The following is an 18649-nucleotide window of genomic DNA, read 5'->3' as shown; positions in this document are numbered from 1 at the left end:
TCTTTCCATTTCTATTCACTTTCTTAACCTTTGTGTTTCTCATACTCAACTCTGTAGCTGCAGCCAGGAGTTCCCCTCCCAAGCCCCCATGAACTAATGGGAAAGATCCTTGTGAAGAATAAAAAGAGGCACAGAGGGGGAGGGAAAGGAACAGAAGGAAGTGTAAAGAGAAGAGTCAGCGAACAACCATCCAACACCTATAGCGATTCCTCCAGTGTGTGTGACTCACCTGCAGTAGGTGTGTAACTAGGGAGTCTTTGGTTGTATTGCAGATTTTTTTAAAGGGCAAAATGTACAAGTGGTGTAGAGAAAGTCAGAGAAAAGGCAAACTTCTATTTGTTGCACTACAAGTCCAGAGCTTGCTATGAGTTACAGTCTAGAAATGCGGTTGCCCAGACCAGTAGTAGTGATTCAGAAACTGTTAGACAAGTAAATGATGATTGGTGTCTGTAGTTGTCTATATAATCATTACGAAAATTACTTGTACATTCAGAAAACCTTGTATTTACTTTTTAAAACATAATTATAATGCAGGTGCAACTAAATTGGTAGCTACACATTTTATAATCTACAGGTTAAGTATCCCTTTTCCGAAATCCTCGGAACCAGAAGTATTTTGGATAAAGGATAATAAAGGATAATGTCAGTTGTTCAGGCTTCCCGTCCGGGAAAAGGGAGCGGAAGTGAATTGGGGAAGCCTGAACAATGAACTGAAAGTGCCCTGGGACAGAGAAGAGAAACATGAACAACGGTGCAGACAGCAGGGAGAAGCCAAAATGGCGGCGGGGAAAGGATCTACTGACACCTCTTTCCTGCACCCCTCTCAGTCGTGAGTATCCCTTATCTGAACTTCCCTTATCTATCTGGAAAAAAACATTTGGATTTTGGATAAGGGATACTCAACCTATACCAGCAAAAATGACAAATTAACGTACCGTATTATAAGACGACCCCCCAAAATCTGAATAATAATTTAGGGAAAAAAAAAAAATAAAAAAAGAAAAAGCCTGAATATAAGACGACCCTCAATAAAAGCTATGATTGAGAGAAATATTTTTTTTGTTTTTATTGCCACTCTGCCTCCTTGATATGCTTTATACCCCCTATATGCCACTCTGCCTCCCTGATATGCCTTATACCCTGCTATATGCCACTCTGCCTCCCTGATGTGCCTTTAACCCCTTATATGCCACTCTGCCTCCAGAAATGCCTTATATCCCTATATGCCACTCTGGCATATAGGGGGTTAAAAGACATATCATGGGGCAGAGTGGCATACAGGGGGTTAAAAGGCATATCATGGGGCACTCTGCCTCCAGAAAAGCCTTATGCTACCCATACAACATAAACAATGAAACCAGTAAGAATAGACTTTTAAACACCACAAAGTGCTGTTTGCATAGGAACAACACATTCTTCATAGTTTAACAGTTTCCATACTGGACAGCTCTGGACACATCTTAGAGTGATCACAGATGGAAATATTACTGTTAAGTTTTAGTAGTTTAGGTTGAGAAAAGACTCGTGTCCATCAAGCTCAACCATTTCCTATTCCTTGGTAACCGCTGTTGATCCAAAAGAAGCAACAAACACCCTTTTGTCAGCTATTTTGAATTGTTCTTTCAATGGGGAAAGGCAGAATTCTTACCTGGGAAGTTCTGCATTCCAACTTTGTATTTAGGTAACCAGACCTCTGATTTGGCTGATGTGCCATTGACGCTTTCCAATGGAGAGGAAAAAATTGATGAGAAACTCCCTAAGTATACAGAGCCACGGAAGTCCATTGGTAAGACTCGTATGTTAATAACATATTGATTTATAATACTAATACAGAGAATAATACTATGTTCTCCCCCTCTGTTTTCACTGGCTTAACTCCATCTATTTCCGTGTCATTCCTAGTAGCATGTAGTAGGAAATAGCTCCAGGTAGGGCAGTGAATTAAAAAACTCCCGAAACCTCCCCCTACCTTTTTCTTTTTTTTTTTGAGCTTGTGGGAGAACTCTTTTCCCAGACTCTGTACCTTGCCTCAGTCAGTTTGGGAAGCCTTTTGTACAGCCCTGGTTGGGTCCATGGGAGATCCAGTCAACTACCAGGTGCTGGGGGCAGGATCCTTGGGATCTTTAGAGCCTTGCAGCCTTTGGGCAGGCTGATTACTTACTGTCTGCTGGAGCCCTGTTTCATATCAGGTAATGGTAGACACAGTGCGTGATGATGAGAGCTTTGCCCTTGCTGGCCTTCTGCCTTGGGCTTGCCTACCTATTTCGCCAGGCCTCCTGCCTACCACTGGAGGCCTCTTGTCTGGGCTAGTTTTGCCTCTACAGCTTTTGACTTCTAGAGTCTGTTTTTGATGTGGCTAGGAGAGCCATAAGAGAGCTTCATTGTATTGCTATAGGTTTCTTGCGGATGGCAGTACCAGGATCAGGTATGCAGCATCTGCATTATTCTGGGAAATTGCATTTGGCCTCATTTCAGTACCGGTGCTTTTACCAAGCTCCTCACAACTTTATTACAGAAGAAAGGCAGACAAATTATTACTTTCCTGGATGAATCATCTTTTATATTCTCATATTCAGAAGTTTACAATCCCTGGGAGACTTTAGATGGATGTTTATAAGAGGTTCCATCTTCAACCATATCTAAGATCAAATCTAAAAGGGTATTTCTTTCAGACACCAGGTCCAGAGCTGTATAATATATCATACAGCTATGCAACGGCGAAGATGCAGTTTTCAGTTTCCTGTTATGGTGACAGATTTTCACAGATGGTAGAGGCAGAAGCAGAGACTGCAACAAGGCATGTCCTGGGCAGATTACGTGTGGACAATCTTAATAACATATGTCAGCCTAGAGTTTGGGGAGTTGTTATGAAAGAAAATTTTCCTCCAGGCGCAAAATCATTAAGTATCCTATCAATCCCTTGGAGCTTTTGGAAGTCTGAGATGCTCTGAATTAAAGATTTCCCAGTAGCCCTAAAAATATGAGAATTGTGTCAAGAGCTCAGACAATTTCAAGTTGAAGTCTGTATATGGTCATTTCCCTGCAAGTAGTCAAGGTCTGACATGTGCTGGACTTAGATCGGATGATATCTGTACTCATCCCGCTGTACTGATTGACATTGACAGATGTTTACCCAACTACCCTGAAGGTACAGATAGCAAACTAGTGCCTTCTCCAGCGTACTAGTATTTCATCTTTAACCCCTTAAGGACAATGGGCAGTCCCTAAACCCATTAAGGAGTTTTTAAGAAGTTATTTTCCCGTGGAATTTGTTGAATGCAACCTAGAAGAAAAAATAAAAGAATTTAGTTATTTCCCAGTTAGCCAATTCCTTGTAGGACTGCTTCACTCATAACTCTCACTGCGGCTAGGAGGATTTCCAGCCCTCTCCATTAAGAACCATACCTCAAGTTTCTGGTGTTCCCAGTTTTCTGCTCTCTACCTGAATCAGATTTTTTGCCAGTATTGTCCCATTCCAAGGAATGTGAAGGAATTCTGCCTATGCGTTAGATGTATGCAGACGTCTACCATTTATTGTCCCTGAGAAGTTGTCCAGATCACCTTTGCCAACACTAGTTAAGGGCTGTTATTGTTACTGTTATTATGTTGATGCTGAAGCTTACGCAGGCTGGAAGGGAAATTCCTCCGGCACAATGTACTTATGCTAATAGGGCTGTTTCAAATCTTGGGCAGAGGTAGCTAATGTGTCTATGATTGGGTTTTGTAACGCAGCAGTTTGGGAAGAATCTGCTTGACTATTTTGGTCTTTACCAGCTGAAGTTTCCTGTTTGGCAAGAGTTCTGCTGCCAGTTATTTTGTTCCCTCCCTGTTGCTTTGTTATATCTCCTACTACATGCTACCAGGAATGACATGGCAAAATTTTGACCTGATAACTTATTTTCCTTGTCATTTCACGTTAGCACAATACCCACCCTAAAACAGTTTTGTATTTAAGTTCCGAGTACGAGTTTGATATTTACTGAGGGTAAAGGGGAGGTTCTGGGAGTATTATAATTTCCAGCCGTACCTGGATAGGCGGATCTATCTTCTACTACATGCTACCGGGGAAATAAAGAAAATCTTTCCCCCCTCGCTTATCACTTTTTCTACTCTTCACAGACCGTGATGCTTATAGTGAGGAGGAGGAGGATGAAGAGCCTTCTGATCCCAAAAAATCAGATGAGGTATGTTACTAACCCTCCGCCACCACAATTATTGGATCTTTCACAGAGATCTTTAACCCATTGGCCTTTGATTTTAGGGGACAGCAAGCAGTGAAGTTAATGCCACAGAGGAAATGTCCAACCTTGTCAATTATGTGGAACCAGTTAAATTCAAGTCATTTGATTTGGCCAACAGTGAGTAACCATTTGGAAGGGGAGACTGAAATGAATGGGACATCTGGATATATCGCATTTAGGTCGGGATAGGATTTTACATGAATTTTAGAATTATAGAAATGTAGAATTGCCACTAGAAAGAACATTTCCTTATATACATCATCTTTCCTACCCTGTTTTTGCAAACTCCTTTCTGTTCACTTTCTGTTTATGCACCTACCTTTCTTTAACCCTTATTTGTAACTACCATATACCTCATTGTCTCCCTTACCTCTGCCCCATCTTCTCGTTTGCCCATGAAATCACTCCCCATCCACCTGTTGTTTAACTCTCAGAGAGGAATAAGTATTACGAGATGTCTTCGTTTGTTGAAACTAAGGCACTGGAGCAGCTCACTAAATCTCCCATGGAGTTTGTGGAGTATCCTTAATGTTGCATCTACTCCGTGCTGTATTGAACATGTCCTAATTTTTTCCTATTTTGCTTTACCTGTCTCCTATTTAATATTCTCTAACTGAATGTCTCTCACTCAATTGCCAGTCTATTTAACTGTCTTTATTTCTGTCCTTTTCTCCATTTATCCTTGCATTTTCCTGCTGTCTGTCTTTTCAACTTTCATGCTTTGGTTTTGGGATGTCTTACGGATGCTTACTTTTACTCTCTGCTGGTGTTTCTTTATTTCCTTTTATCCATTCCTTTGTGCTCTGCTCTGAATCCCTCTTACCATTTAAATCTTTATCCATAAATTCTTATTTTGGTTCATCCATCATCACCTTCCATCTTTCATCTTCTTCAACACTTCCTATTCTTTTTGTTCTCCATCCTTCTCCTTTCCATTACACCCCCATGTGTTTCTCCCTGACTTACTTCAATCTCAGATATAACAAGAAGCAGCTGAGTCGCATCTACCCTAAAGGAACACGGGTGGATTCATCAAATTACATGCCCCAGGTTTTCTGGAATGCAGGATGTCAAATGGTGGCATTAAATTTCCAAACACAGGGTAAGTGTGGATGTCAAACACAATACAGTACTATGTACTAAGAGATCATTTATGATACATGTCTACACAGTCTGTGCAAGAGTACCTTAACACTGTAAGTGGTCTACCTAGTTAGGTTACCCTGCTTGTTTACTGGCAAACATTAACCCTTCCAGTCCCCTATGGACGTACCGATACGTCCAAAAAACGCATCCCAAGAATCCCCTATGGACGTACCGGTACGTCCTGCCCTTCTTGCAGCGACAGGGACACATCCCTGCCGCTGCACAGGAGATCAGGCTGTTCGACAGCCTGGACTCCCCCCTGACAGCAGAAGCCAGCTTATGCGGCTTTCTGCTGTCCGATCTGATGTAACAGCTTCCTGCATGAAAGCCGGAAAGCTGTTACATTTTTAAATGCCGATCGCGCATTTCCTTCCGGGTGACGTCACTGCTGACGTCACCCGGAAGTTCATCGGAGGACAGGATATCACCTGCAGGGGATATCCTGTCCTCCGATGAGGCACAGACGCTGCGATCTCTATGCAAGTCTGTGGGGACTTGCATAGAGATCACACTGTGATCGGTGCAGGGGGATCACGGGGAGGAGAGTGAGAAACAATGTTTCCCACCCTCCTCCCATGCTGAAAATAGAAACAGAGAAAAAAAACCGGTTAGTCATTAGTCATTAAAATAATGCAATAAATAATAATGGCATTAATAACATGTTCAAGAGGTCCTTAAGAGGACCTCTAACTATTTAAAAAATAAATATATATATATATATATATATATATATATATATATATATATATAAATACTAACAAATACAAAAAAATATATAAAAAAAGATATTTTTTAAAAAAAAAACCTAACATCCCATTGCCCTAGCACAACATCCCAAACCCGTTAAGCCATAAGCATAAAAATTCTACGAATAATGTACACCTTATAGTATGTTCCTTATAAGTGCTGGGAAAGTATGGAAAATCTATATGCATTAGCTATTTCTGAAATCAGGACACCTGAATTCCATCACTTTACCTAATTTTGTGAGGATTCAGAGGGAAAATTTTAAAAAAATTAGGTGTGTTTTTCTAATTTTTGCTAGTTTTTACTACATTTCTCATTCTAAATTTTTTAGCTAATCTCTATCTCTCTTTGAAAAAAATAATATATAGTTTACATGGGTACACTATTCACAGGAAAAGAGAATAATCGCTGGACCAACATAGCGCAAAAGTGGCAAAATTTCTCCGGGACTTGAGGTACCAAAAACCCCTGGGATTGAAGGAGTTAATGATCACCTATGTTGGGTAGTACTGAAAAACATGACATGCTAAACTAGCAGTGTTTCCACTCCGGCAGTTGAAAATAAATTGGTTGTGCTGATTTTCCCACAGTTGAAATCTTGCTTTTTGGCCTTTTGAAGTCATCTCTGAATTTGCAGAATCCTTAAAACTGAATTTCTAAAATATTTGACTTGTTTTGGCCATTTAGCCTGTTGTTTATTTAAGTCACACCAGTATTTTCTTCTCAATCTAGCTATGGGTTTATTTATATAGAAACTGAGGGTCAGATTTCCCATAAGACAGACTATAGTGTACTTAGTGCCAGTTAGGATATGGCTTAACCCTTTTAGTGTCCACCATGCATGAGATACAGAGTTGGTTAAAGGGATCTAGATGGGAAACCACTATATCTCGTATATGGTGGTATTATTGCTAAAAGTCATCTGAACTTTTCTGTAGGTAGGGGACCTGCCGATCTTTTGCTCAGCACTTTTTCCCACCAATTGAGGTCTTACTTTTCATGGAAGCCACACATACAATTAAATGCAATGGCTCTGGGGGGGGCCATGATACTGCTATTGAATAAAGTACATATGTTTATACATAGGCTTCCTTTGTAGAGCAACTAGGGACATAAGCATATATCTGAGAAAAATTGCTATGTGCTATGGCCAAAACCACTTCAAAAAGTGTTACGAAAATACAGAATCGTCATTCTGTACATAGTATGTATGGAGATTGAACTGCTCCATACATACTGTGTACTAAAAGCAAGTTAACAAATACACACAAGCAGTAAATTACCTTATCAGCTAATCACACCGCATCACGTGTGGTAAGAATGGCCAAACCACCTACAAGATCAAAGGAAAGGTACAAAATTATGTTGGAGGATGTCAATTGCCACAGCAAATGCTAATTACAACTAATTGGAGTGGTAAACTTGCAATAACCTTTACATGTAACCTTTACAAACACCACATTTCTCATTTGACGTATTACATATTTTAAACTTGTATTTGAACAGTGTGATTGGCAACTGACAGGGCAGTTTGTTAAATAGGGGTGCTATATAAATGCAAATGAGCAGCTATGCATTTGACAGTGTTGTAAGGGAGGTTTGAGCATGCTTAGTAATTTGTAAGTAGTGCATGAGTAATTGTGTGGTTTATATCTTATGGTACACAACAGCATTAAAAGGGTTAAATATCTTTGGTAAGGTTTATTTTTTTGCTTAACCCCTTAACAACCAATGATGTGCCAGGTATGTCACAAAAAGGGTCAATTAATGACCGATGATGCGCCTGTACCACTTGGCATTAACTGAATGTAGAAAGTGACCAGGGGTCGCTTTTATTCTCTCAAACAGTGTTGCTTTAATGTTGAGGCAATTAGCAACACCGAAATCTGCTCCAGGGACCCTGTGTGATCCCTTCTCGGGGCGTCAACATCCGCCATATACAATATGGAGGTAGATGGCTGATTTAAAGTATATGAGGAGGCGATCAAAAATAAAATGTAAGTAAAAAAATTTTTGGGTGGTATCGCTGTATTCAGGAGATGTTGCTGAACGCATACATGTTTTTTTACGCATGTTTTTTTGGCAGAGACCTGTACCAGGACCTGTAAATTCATAACTCAAATACAATGTGTGTGAGAGAAAAAACTACTACCACAGTTTGACAAAGGCTGATGGTAAATTTACAAATAGTTTGACAAAAGGCTGATGGCATTTGAAATAGCCTGTCTAGTTTTCCAACATATATGGTTTGGGGGTTAATTGAATTGGCCTGCTTTAAAAATGTCCCAAATAAGACATGTTGACAGGATTACATTTGATTACTTTGAAATAGCTCGTATTTATTGCCCTTTAACTTGCAAAAAAAACATAAAAACATTGGGTATTTCTAAACTCAGGAATGCAAAAAAATAGAATGTTGCAGAATCTTGTAATACCTTTTTTATTGGACTAACAGTATTTAAAATAATAGACGCGCTTTCGGGAGTCATCTCTTTATCAAGTCAAACAGGACAAATATTAAAAAATATTCAGTGGGTTTTTTTCATTAGCCTTTGTAGACAAGTAAAAGATATTTGAAATTAAAAAAAATATATATAAAAGATGGTGAAAATTTAACAATTTCTTCGTAGCTGATACGATTAAAATAATGGTATTTAAAGAAAGTCCTCTTTGCCCTGAAGAAAAAAAATATAACTTGTGTGGGTACACTAAATGAGAAAAGAAAAGTCTGGAGCACTGGGGCAAGTCTGGGGATGCATTGGTAAATCTGGGGGGGGGGGGCAGAGTAGCAAATCTGGAGGCCAAAGTGGCATATAGAGGGGTATAAGGCATATCTGGGGGTGGCAAGCATGAGGTCAGATGTGCATAACTGGGAGGGCAGGTTGGCAAATAAAAGAAATAAGAACAAGAAATGCATTTTTGTCAATCATGAAAAATGTTTAGATGTGAATTAATATTTACTAGTAAAGCTTTTTTGGTATTAAAACCTAGTTTGAGGGGGCGTGTCCAACCGCCAAGGAAGATGGACACCTGAGCTCCGTGCTCCGCTGCCGCCTGCACTTTAATCTGCTCTCATCCGGCTCCCTGACACGATGGGGCGAAATAAAAAAGCTCCCGCCGAACCCCCCACCCCGAGCGGTCACTCCAGAGAAACCGCTAACTCCCTCCGGGAGTATTTTAGGACACCTGCGGACTTGGCCTCGGTGGACCACGCGGCAGACTCACCAGCCAGCTCATCCTCCCTGGAGGAGGCGACGTCCTTTCCTGCTCCCGCGCTGCCTCACCACTCACCTGAGGTGCTCCGGCTGTTTTCTTCGGCGCTCGGACTTCTCCACCCTCATCGCGGAGCTCCGGAAAGTGGTCCGGGACGAAGTGGCGACCCTCCGTACCGACCTCTCCTCACTGGAGCACAGGGTGACTGCCCTAGAGGAGGCCTCGGCCTCACAGCAACAGGTAGGCCAGGCCGTGACGCAGTCTGCTGAACACCACCTGCGCTGCCTCCGTGCTGTGAGGAGGCGGCTGGAGGACCTGGACAACAGGGGACACAGGCAAAATATTAGAGTCCGAGGCGTCCCTGAATCTGAGGCCTCTGAAGACCTGCTGGCCCTTCTCACTGCCCTGTTCTCCGGCCTCCTGGGCAGGGCTGTGGACGCCTCGGCGGTGGTAGACAGGGTGCACCGTGCCCTGAGGCCCCGTGGTGACCCATCTAGTCCTCCCAGGGACATCATCTGTCACCTGACGGACTTCCGCCTCAAAGAGGCCATAATGTCCCGCGCGCGGGAAGTGCGCACGTGGCCACTTAATGGCGCGGTTGTCACCCTGTTCCATGACCTCTCTGACCTCACCCTGCAGACCCGTCGCGCCCTGAGGCCCCTGACCCTGGAGCTTCAATGCCTTCACATCCCCTATCGCTGGATTCATCCGTTTGCGCTCCTGATCCGGCACAACAACACGTCACTGACGCTGCGGCACCACCACAAACTCCCCCGCTTGCTGGGTGCCCTGGGTCTCCCTGACTTGACCGTGGCTGATTGGGCTCTGTCTGGCCTTGATGCAGACGACGGGCCGGCGAGGCAGCCACTCTCTCGGCGCACCAGGCGAGGATTGCCTGAGCAGCCTACCCGGCGCGAACCACCAGCACCACAACCTTTCTTACGCCGCCAGGAGATTGAGGAGTGATCACCCCCTGCGCCCCTGTTGGCCACCCACGATGCTCACACCGCCACTATACGGAATTGTAAACATAATTTTTTTTTTTTTTTTTAAGTATATATATATATATATATATATATATATATATATATATATTTATATATTTTTTAAACTTCTTTATTACAAGGAGAAGACAAAGCATACAATATAAAAACAATGGTACACAGAGACACGGTGACAGATTAGATGCACACAGGTACAAGCAATGCACAATTCCAAAAATACAGACAGTGCAGGTAAAAACACTTCCTCAGTCACAGAACACCCACCTAGCCACAACACAGATGTGTCGTGTTCCGTAACTAGATCAGAACCGCGGTATGGGGCGGATACCTTTGAGGACCTGAAGACAATACCACTCCGTGGTATTGAACGTTTGAAACAGTGACAACCTGGTGGCGTTATCTAAAGTTGCGATATATGGGGACCAGCGACTGAAAAGATATTTAACTTTGCTTTCCTTATGAAGGACAGCTTCAAGCCAGTCCATATGGAACAAAAATTGCTGTCGCGACAGAACCAGAGGAAGCAACGGAGGTTGAGGAGCAATCCATTGAGACAGTATTGCCCGTTTTGCCACTGCGGAAAGTATAAGCAAGAGAAATTTAGCCCTCGCTACAGGTGGGGGAATGTGGTCAGGGAATATACCAAAAATAGCCCATTCAGCAGATATGGCAAAACGAATGCCCAGAGTGTCATTGATATATGTTTGTAGGGCATCCCAAAATAGGGCAATAGAGCTGCAAGACCACAAGCCATGCAGAAGATCTGCCTCAGGCAGTTGACATTTTAAACAGCAGGAGTGATCCGCTAAGCCCGTTAAAAACTGAACTTTAGGGGTGACATACGCTCTATGCACAATCTTGAGGAACATTTCACTGTAATCCCTAGAAACCAGGACTTTAGAATTGAACATATAAGCCCGGAGAATCTGGTTCGGAGGTAGATTTGGAAAGTCAGCCCTCCAGGAGGGAAGACCTGCGCCGTGAGACTCCCAATCGAGGACAGGCCTGAGCAGACTATATATAGTAGATATCTTGAGCAGTATGACAGGGGACAATACCGTTAACTGGTCCAATGGACTGTTAGAATTAGCCCCAGAGAGATGAGGGAGCAGGGAATTAATATAATGACGAAGTTGAAAGTAGTGAATAGGGTGAACGTGAACAGTAGGGAATTTAGATTGGAGCTGCAAAAAGGACAACAGTTTACCACGTGGGTCCAGAAAATCGCCAATGGTGCGACCCCCCACCCGGGCCAGGCATCGAAAGACAATATCCTCCCTCCCATGCTGGAAGTGCGGGTTACGGATCAAAGGCAGGAGTTTAGAATAGTGGACCTCCAGGCCCAGGCGCCGTCTAACACGCCCCCAAGCCTTAACAGCATAATACAGCAACGGGTTGGATACGACCTCCGGGGGCAGGTCAACTGTAGATAGATGCAGGAGAGAGGCCAAAGAAATGGTAGGAGACAAGCATTGTTCCAGGGACACGTTGGTAAATTTAGACCCGCCTCGCAACCAATCAGCCGCAAAACGATAATTAGAAGCCAAATTATAGTCCAACAGATTAGGCAAATTCACCCCCCCCCCCCCCCCATTGCGAGCAGGCTGTTGGAGTTTAAACAAGGAAATTCTAGCTTTTTTTATTGCACCACAGGAATTTACGCAGCAGTGCATTATGATGTTGGATATCTTTCTTCCTTAACATAAGAGGTAACATATGGATCGGATATACAAGTTTGGGGAAAAAGGCCATTTTGTACAAGTGGCATTGTCCCAAGAAGGAGAGGTTAAATTTGGACCACGTTTTGAAAGAATCCTCCATTTGACGCAACAGAGGAGAAAAGTTGAGTTTATAGAGGTGCGCCAAATTGGTAGGAATAATGAGACCCATATATTTTAAAGAGGGAAATTGGGTCCAATTGAAGGGGAACGTCCCTCCCCAGCCATGTTTAGCCTGAGGAAAAATAGGCAGCGCCTCTGTTTTGAGCTTATTTATGAGAAATCCGGAGGCTTTATGAAAACAGTCAAACAGACTAAGAAGGAACGGCATGGCTGCTTTGGGGTTGGAAAGGTATAACAGAAGATCGTCGGCAAAGGCTGCGATCTTGAGCTCAACCTCACCCACTCTAATACCCTCAAGCTCAACGGAACGCTCAATTCGTATGAGGGGCTCGAGTGCCAGATTGAACAGAAGGGACAGAGGACAGCCCTGACGAGTACCCCTGCCTAGAGAGAACCAGCGGGAATTCACATTATTCACTGTAACTTGGGCCATGGGCAAATGATACAGTGCACGAAACATCTGTATAAAGGGCAAGCCAAAATGATGGAATTTAAAGAAACTAACAAGATAAGGCCAGGAAATTCTGTCAAAAGCCTTATCAGCGTCACAACTAATCACAATAGAGGCTTTACTATTTGTAAGTTTAGCAGTAAAAATTGCGGAAATAAGGCCTCTAATATTCCGCGTAGAGTGGCGACCCTTAACAAAACCCGTTTGAGAGGGGGAGAGGTAAGCTTCATTAAAACGGGTTGTAGTCGAGAAGCCATGATTTTAGCATAAATTTTAAGATCCTGGTTCAGCAGGGAGATGGGGCGATAAGAGGACAGCAAAGCAGGGTCCCTGTTGGGTTTCGGAATAACTATAATGCGGGAAGCCGTAACCTCCTTCGGGGGTATCTTTCCTTGTAGAAATCCATTAAAAACATCAGTAAGATGTGTCGGTAAATAAGTAGAAAGTAATTTATAATATTCGGCACCTAGGCCATCTGGTCCTGGGGATTTACCGTTAGGGAGGGACTTTATGGCAGCCGCAATCTCGGAGGGGGTGAAAGGCGTAACCAAACGTTCTCGGTCGTCAGGCGTCAATTTAGGATTACAAGCCTGGCGAAACAGTTGAAGCATCATATCGGGATCATTGGATTCAGAGGAATAAAAATCCTCGAAATAGTCAGCAAAGAGTCGCGTGATTTTATCGGGTTCAGTCACGACCGATTGAGAACCATCACGAAGCTGAGTTACACTATGATATTTAAATTTAGAGTGGCGGATAAGGTTGCCCAAGAGCTTTACCGGGCCTGTTACCCCAGCGAAAAAAGGCGTTGCGAGTGTAATTATGGGAAAGCTGTGCCTTCTCAGTAACCCAGGCATCGTAGAGAGATTTGATTTACTTATACGTTTTCAGGGTATCAGGACTAGGATGGGTTTTGTGACATATATATTTTTTTTATCACACCTGTGGGGCTCCACTCCTCGCCGTATTCCTCCATGGACGTCTGCAGGTTTAATTGTGTATCTATATGTCCCTATGCCTGTATATTGTTCGCCTTATCTATTGCAATGTCTATGCACTCCATTCGCTCTCTCTGGTCTCTTGCTCCATTGCTGCCAACTTTCCTATGGGTCTGTAGATCCGTACTTTGTTCGCCTTATCTATTGCAATGTCTCTGCAACCCATTCGCCCTCCCCGGTGATTCTGTCCTGGGTTGCATTGGTGCTAACTTTGCCTTTGTTGCGCGTCCAGGGGCTACCTGCTCCTCCCCACTTTGAACCTGCGGTACCGGGTGTATCTGCCCTCTATATGTGTTTCATACCGTACATCTGTTCATGCGACGCCGCGATACCTGGGCCCGGGGTTTGTTCTTAACAAATGTGTATAATGTAATTTCTTTTATTTATTTTTTTAAATTTTTTTGTTTTTTATATATTTTGTGTCAATGGATCTATATATCGTTCGCCCACAGGTTGCATTGTGGCTACTTTTGCCTTTGTTGCGCGACCTGGGGTTGCCTACTCCCCACCGCTCTGAGTGTACGGTGCCAGGGGCCTCTGCCCTCTATCTATGTTCCACACCATACATCTGTTCACGTGGCGACATGGCGCCAGGGGCCTGGGCTTGTTTGTCCGTCTTAATTTTTTCTTTTTAATTTTGTGTCTATGGATCTATATATTGTTCGCCTTATCTATTGCAATGTCTCTGTAATCCATTTGCCCTCCCCAGGATTCTGTCCTGGGTTGCATTGTTGCTCACTTTGTTTTGGCCGCGCAACCAGGGGTTGCCTGTTCCATCCCGCTATGAGTGTATGGTGCCGGGGGCCTCTGCCTTCTATATAAGTTCCGTACCATTCTTCTGTTCACGCGGCAGCATGGTGCCAGGGCCCGGGGCTTGTTTGTTCGTATAAATGTTTGGTTTTTTTTATTGTTTTTTTCATTCATTTTCCGGGGCGGATACGTGGTGATGTGCCCTTGTTGTTTGGGCTGGTATTTGAGGCCTGTTGATGCCTCATGCTGTTCCTCCCTCTCCTTCGACCTAGTTTAGCCGGCTAGTTTGTTACTCTATTACTGCTCTTGCTGCGGGCGGCGGCGCTGTTCCTACCACCATATTTTTGATCGCTTATACCTTGTTCTATTTGTTGTCATTACACTGTTCTTCCTTGTTTGGTTGCCTCGGCTCCCTCACGCTCACGCCTTCGTTCTGCCATCGACCTCCCTGTCCGTTTCGGGCAACCTAGTGTTGCCCTATTGGCTGGCGTGTCCAGTGCGTCTTGCGGTCTTTACTGACCGTTTTGTTCCAGGCCCTCTAACCCTTCAGGTTTCTCCTCCCTCGTATTCCTCCCCGCCTCCCCCTCCCCTCTGTCTGTCCCGCCCCTTTTTTTTCCTTTTTTCTCTCTCTCTCTCTCTCTCTCTCTCTCCCTCCTCCTCCCTTCGCATGTCGCCCCTACCACACGCTTCCCCCCTCACTTTCCTGTCCCTTAATGCCCGTGGACTTAATATCCCTGAGAAGCGCTCTCAACTACTCCGGGATCTACGTCGCGATATAGTGGACGTAGCGTTCCTTCAGGAGACCCACTTCTTCTCTCGGCAGGTCCCCTAGGCTCTCAGATCGCTTCTACCCTACCAGCTATTTCAGGAACAATCCCTCCACCAAAACTAGGGGCGTGGCTATTCGCTCCAAATATCTTCCCTTCTCGGAGGTTGGCGTCTGTTCTAACCCCGAGGGTCGTTACCTTCTGTTAAAAGGGGTTATCGCCAATCAAAAATACACTTTCGCTAACCTATACCTCCCCAACAGGCGACAACACGTTCTCCTCCGACAGGTGCTTACTAAACTACGAGACTTTCAGGAGGGCGTCCTGGTCCTAGGCGGTGACTTTAACGTCCCTCTACACCCTGCTCTCGACACCTCTACGGGACTTTCCCATATCCCTCGACATCTACTGGGAAAAATCTCTTCCTTGCTGTCCTCCCACCGCCTGGTAGACTGCTGGCGAGCCTTCCACCCCACGACTAGAGACTACACGTTCTACTCGGCGCCGCACGGATGCCGAGAAGGCCTTTGATAGGGTCGACTGGACCTCCATGTTAGCTACTCCGGCCTGCTGACTTGGTTCCAGTCACTCTACGCATCTCCTACGGCTCGCCTCTGTATCAACGGATCTCTCTCGGACCCTTTTCCTATATCTAACGGCACGAGGTAGGGGTGCCCCCTGTCGCCCTTGCTGTTTGTGCTCTCCTTGGAACCACTGCTCCAGGCCGTTCGGTTAAACCTGGACATACAGGGTCTGAACGGCAGGGGGGTCAAGCCACAAGGTCTTGGGCTATGCCGACGACCTTCTGTTCACCATCACCCGGCCTCGTCTATCCTTGCCGGTCGTCCTGAAGGAGCTTTCTGATTACGGGAAACTTTCTAATTTTAAAATAAACATGTCTAAGTCGGAGATTCTCAATGTCAACTTACCCCCAGCGGACAGAGACTCCCTGGCTGTTTCCTTCCCTTTTAAGTGTTGCCCTTCCCAGCTGAGATATCTGGGTGTTTGGCTGACAGATGACTTCTCTCGCCTCTTTAGCCTTAACTTCCCTCCCCTCTTGACATCGATTTGATCTGACCTGCTCAAGTGGTCAAGACTTAGGGTCTCCTGGTTGGGTAGGGTTAACACCATCAAAATGAATGTTATGCCTCGCCTCCTCTACCTGTTTCAAACATTGCCGATCTCCGTCCCACCCTCTTTCTTTTCCTCTGTCCGTTCCGCCTTTCTCCGTTTCCTGTGGGGCCCTCGATCACGACGCATCGGTTTCGCTACGCTGATCCTCCCTAAGTCTAGGGGTGGCCTCGCCCTGCCCTGCCCGCGAACATATTATCACGCCTGTCATTTGCTGCGCGTTGTGGAGTGGACCCGCTGTCCGGCCCACAAACAGTGGGTGGGAGTGGAGAGCGCGCTGCTGGGCCTCCCAATCTCCTCCCTCCCCTGGCTAGCTGTGGATACGGCGTGTCGTCTTGCCTCCCCTCACCCCTTCCTGTGTGCTACGCTACGGGTGTGGCACTCCTTGCTCCGCACTACACGGCTTTCTTCTGTCCACTCACCCCGCTCAGAGATAACCCCGACTTTCCGCCTGGGCTGGGACTCAATCTTTTCCCCGCAGCGACTCCGGAGGGTGTCCCGAGATTACGATCTTTTGTGACCCCTGCGGCTTAAGCCCTTGGATCACCTTGTCGGCAAGGGGAAGACCTCCCTGATGGATAGGCTTCGCTACCTGCAACTGCAAAACTTTTACCGCTCTTTGGCACGGAAGCATAACGTGCTGCGTGACCTCTCCCCTTTTGAGTCCCTGTGTGTGATGGATGCCCCTCTATCCCACGGTATCTCCAAACTTTACAGCCTCCTCCTGTCCGCCCTGACCCCCTCACCCCCTGCATTCATGGGGAGGTGGGAGACGGCGCTGCATGTCGTCCTTACTGAGGAACAGTGGAGCAAGATGTGTATCTTCGCACATCGCTACTCCCTCCGCGCTAAAGACCAGGAGATGTCTTATAAACTGCTAGCTCATTGGTACCGACCGCCTTCGGTGTTGTCTCGCTACCGGCCTGGGTTGACAGACGAGTACTGGAGGTGCGGGGAGTCCCCGGGCTCTCTCCTCCATCTCTGGTGGAACTGCCCCCGTATCACTCCCTTCTGGTCTGCCGTGCACGATTGTGCTCAGTCCCTCACTGACAAGGTCCTTCCCTTCACCCCGGAGTTCTACCTCCTACAACATATGGCATTCTCCTTCTCCTGGTACAAAAAGACAGTTGTTAGGCACCTGATCACGGCCGCTAAGGCCCTCATACCTCTACACTGGGGTGACCCCTCCCTCTTTTAGGGAATGGTTCCTCCGGGTGGACAATAAGCGCTCATTGGAGGAATTGGCCCTGTCGGCTTCGAATGCGGTTGAGAGATACCAACGCATCTGGTACCACTGGCTGGCCTATGCCTCTGGTCCCCACGCCCGTTCCCTACTGTCCCAGGCGTCTGCGGACTAACCTACCGCCCTTATGTCCTGTCCCTCTGCCCGACCATATTGTAGTGCTCTGGTCCACACCCCTAGTCCTCTCCCCTCCTCTAGCCCCAACACCCCCCACTTTTTTTTTGTTGTCCCCCCCCCCTTGTGTTTCCCACTCTTTTTCTATTCCCCCGTGGCCTGCCTTCCATCGCGCGCCGCTCTTGACTCTACCCGCTCTACCCCCGTTCTCTTCTCTGCTGTTTATGTGGGCCTAATGCCCGTGCAAGGATTCCCCTTGTCAGGCTGCTCCATTCCTGGCGCCTCTACGCCGGTAGTTACGCTCATTTAGCACTTAAGGCCACTCTCCGGCCGTTCTCTCGCGTCCTTCGTTGCAGAGCTGAAGTCAGCAACCTTTGAGGCACCTCACTCCCTCTCTTAGGCGTGCTACTTAAGACATGTGTCTGTCAAGGGTCTCCTGATGTTATTTTTTCGCTATGCGGGCGATTGTTGGGGGGTGGGTTGTCAGGGTAACATTGTTCTGATGTGTACCAACTTGAATGTCACAGTTTTTTTTGCTCCCCTCCCTTTTCTTTTCTGTATCCCACATATTTGAAAAATTTCAATACACATTGATTTACCCTAAAACCTAGTTTGAGAAATATTGTGTTTGGGATCTTGTACCTTTTTAAAATATAGCTTTTATTATTATGTCATAGTAAAATAAGAAAGCGATTAGAGAAATCCCATGTGCGGCTATATTGATCTCCAGAAGGGTCCCTTTTGTTGTTAAAGATACTCTTATCGATCCCTCGGGTCGTTTCACCTTCGTCAAAGGCCACATAGCGGAGGCTCTATACACTTTTGCCAGCGTATTTCTCCCTAATAGAGGTCAACACGCGGCCCTACGTTCTATTGTAGCTTTGCTCTCTGTGTTCGGAGAGGGTCTCCTGGTTAGGGGGGGGGCTTAAATGTCCCCCTGCACCCGGAGACTGATACATCCACTGGTACTAGCTGCGTACCGATTAATCAGCTGCGCTCAGCA

The 18649-nt window shown here is 45.5% G+C and overlaps 1 protein-coding gene across 1 annotated transcript in view; it reads left to right on the top strand.

Moving 5' to 3' along the window:
* Window positions 1–18649, top strand: part of LOC149276443 (1-phosphatidylinositol 4,5-bisphosphate phosphodiesterase beta-3-like) — a gene marked incomplete at its 5' end in the record, with an annotated part of 74255 nt that overhangs the window by 19612 nt on the left and 35994 nt on the right. The window contains 6 exons of the mRNA XM_089503662.1: window positions 58–238; window positions 1682–1786; window positions 4120–4184; window positions 4262–4358; window positions 4676–4760; window positions 5219–5343. Of these exons, the coding sequence (XP_089359788.1) occupies window positions 58–238; window positions 1682–1786; window positions 4120–4184; window positions 4262–4358; window positions 4676–4760; window positions 5219–5343 (658 nt within the window). The remainder of the gene's footprint in view (window positions 1–57; window positions 239–1681; window positions 1787–4119; window positions 4185–4261; window positions 4359–4675; window positions 4761–5218; window positions 5344–18649) is intronic.

The sequence above is a fragment of the Sceloporus occidentalis genome, unplaced genomic scaffold (assembly GCF_023333645.1).
Source record: "Sceloporus occidentalis isolate IW3139 unplaced genomic scaffold, rSceOcc1.0.p SCAF_239, whole genome shotgun sequence".
Lineage (NCBI taxonomy): Eukaryota > Metazoa > Chordata > Lepidosauria > Squamata > Phrynosomatidae > Sceloporus > Sceloporus occidentalis.
The sequence above is the reverse complement of the archived record's forward strand: the minus strand, read 5'-3'. Positions and strand labels throughout refer to the sequence as shown.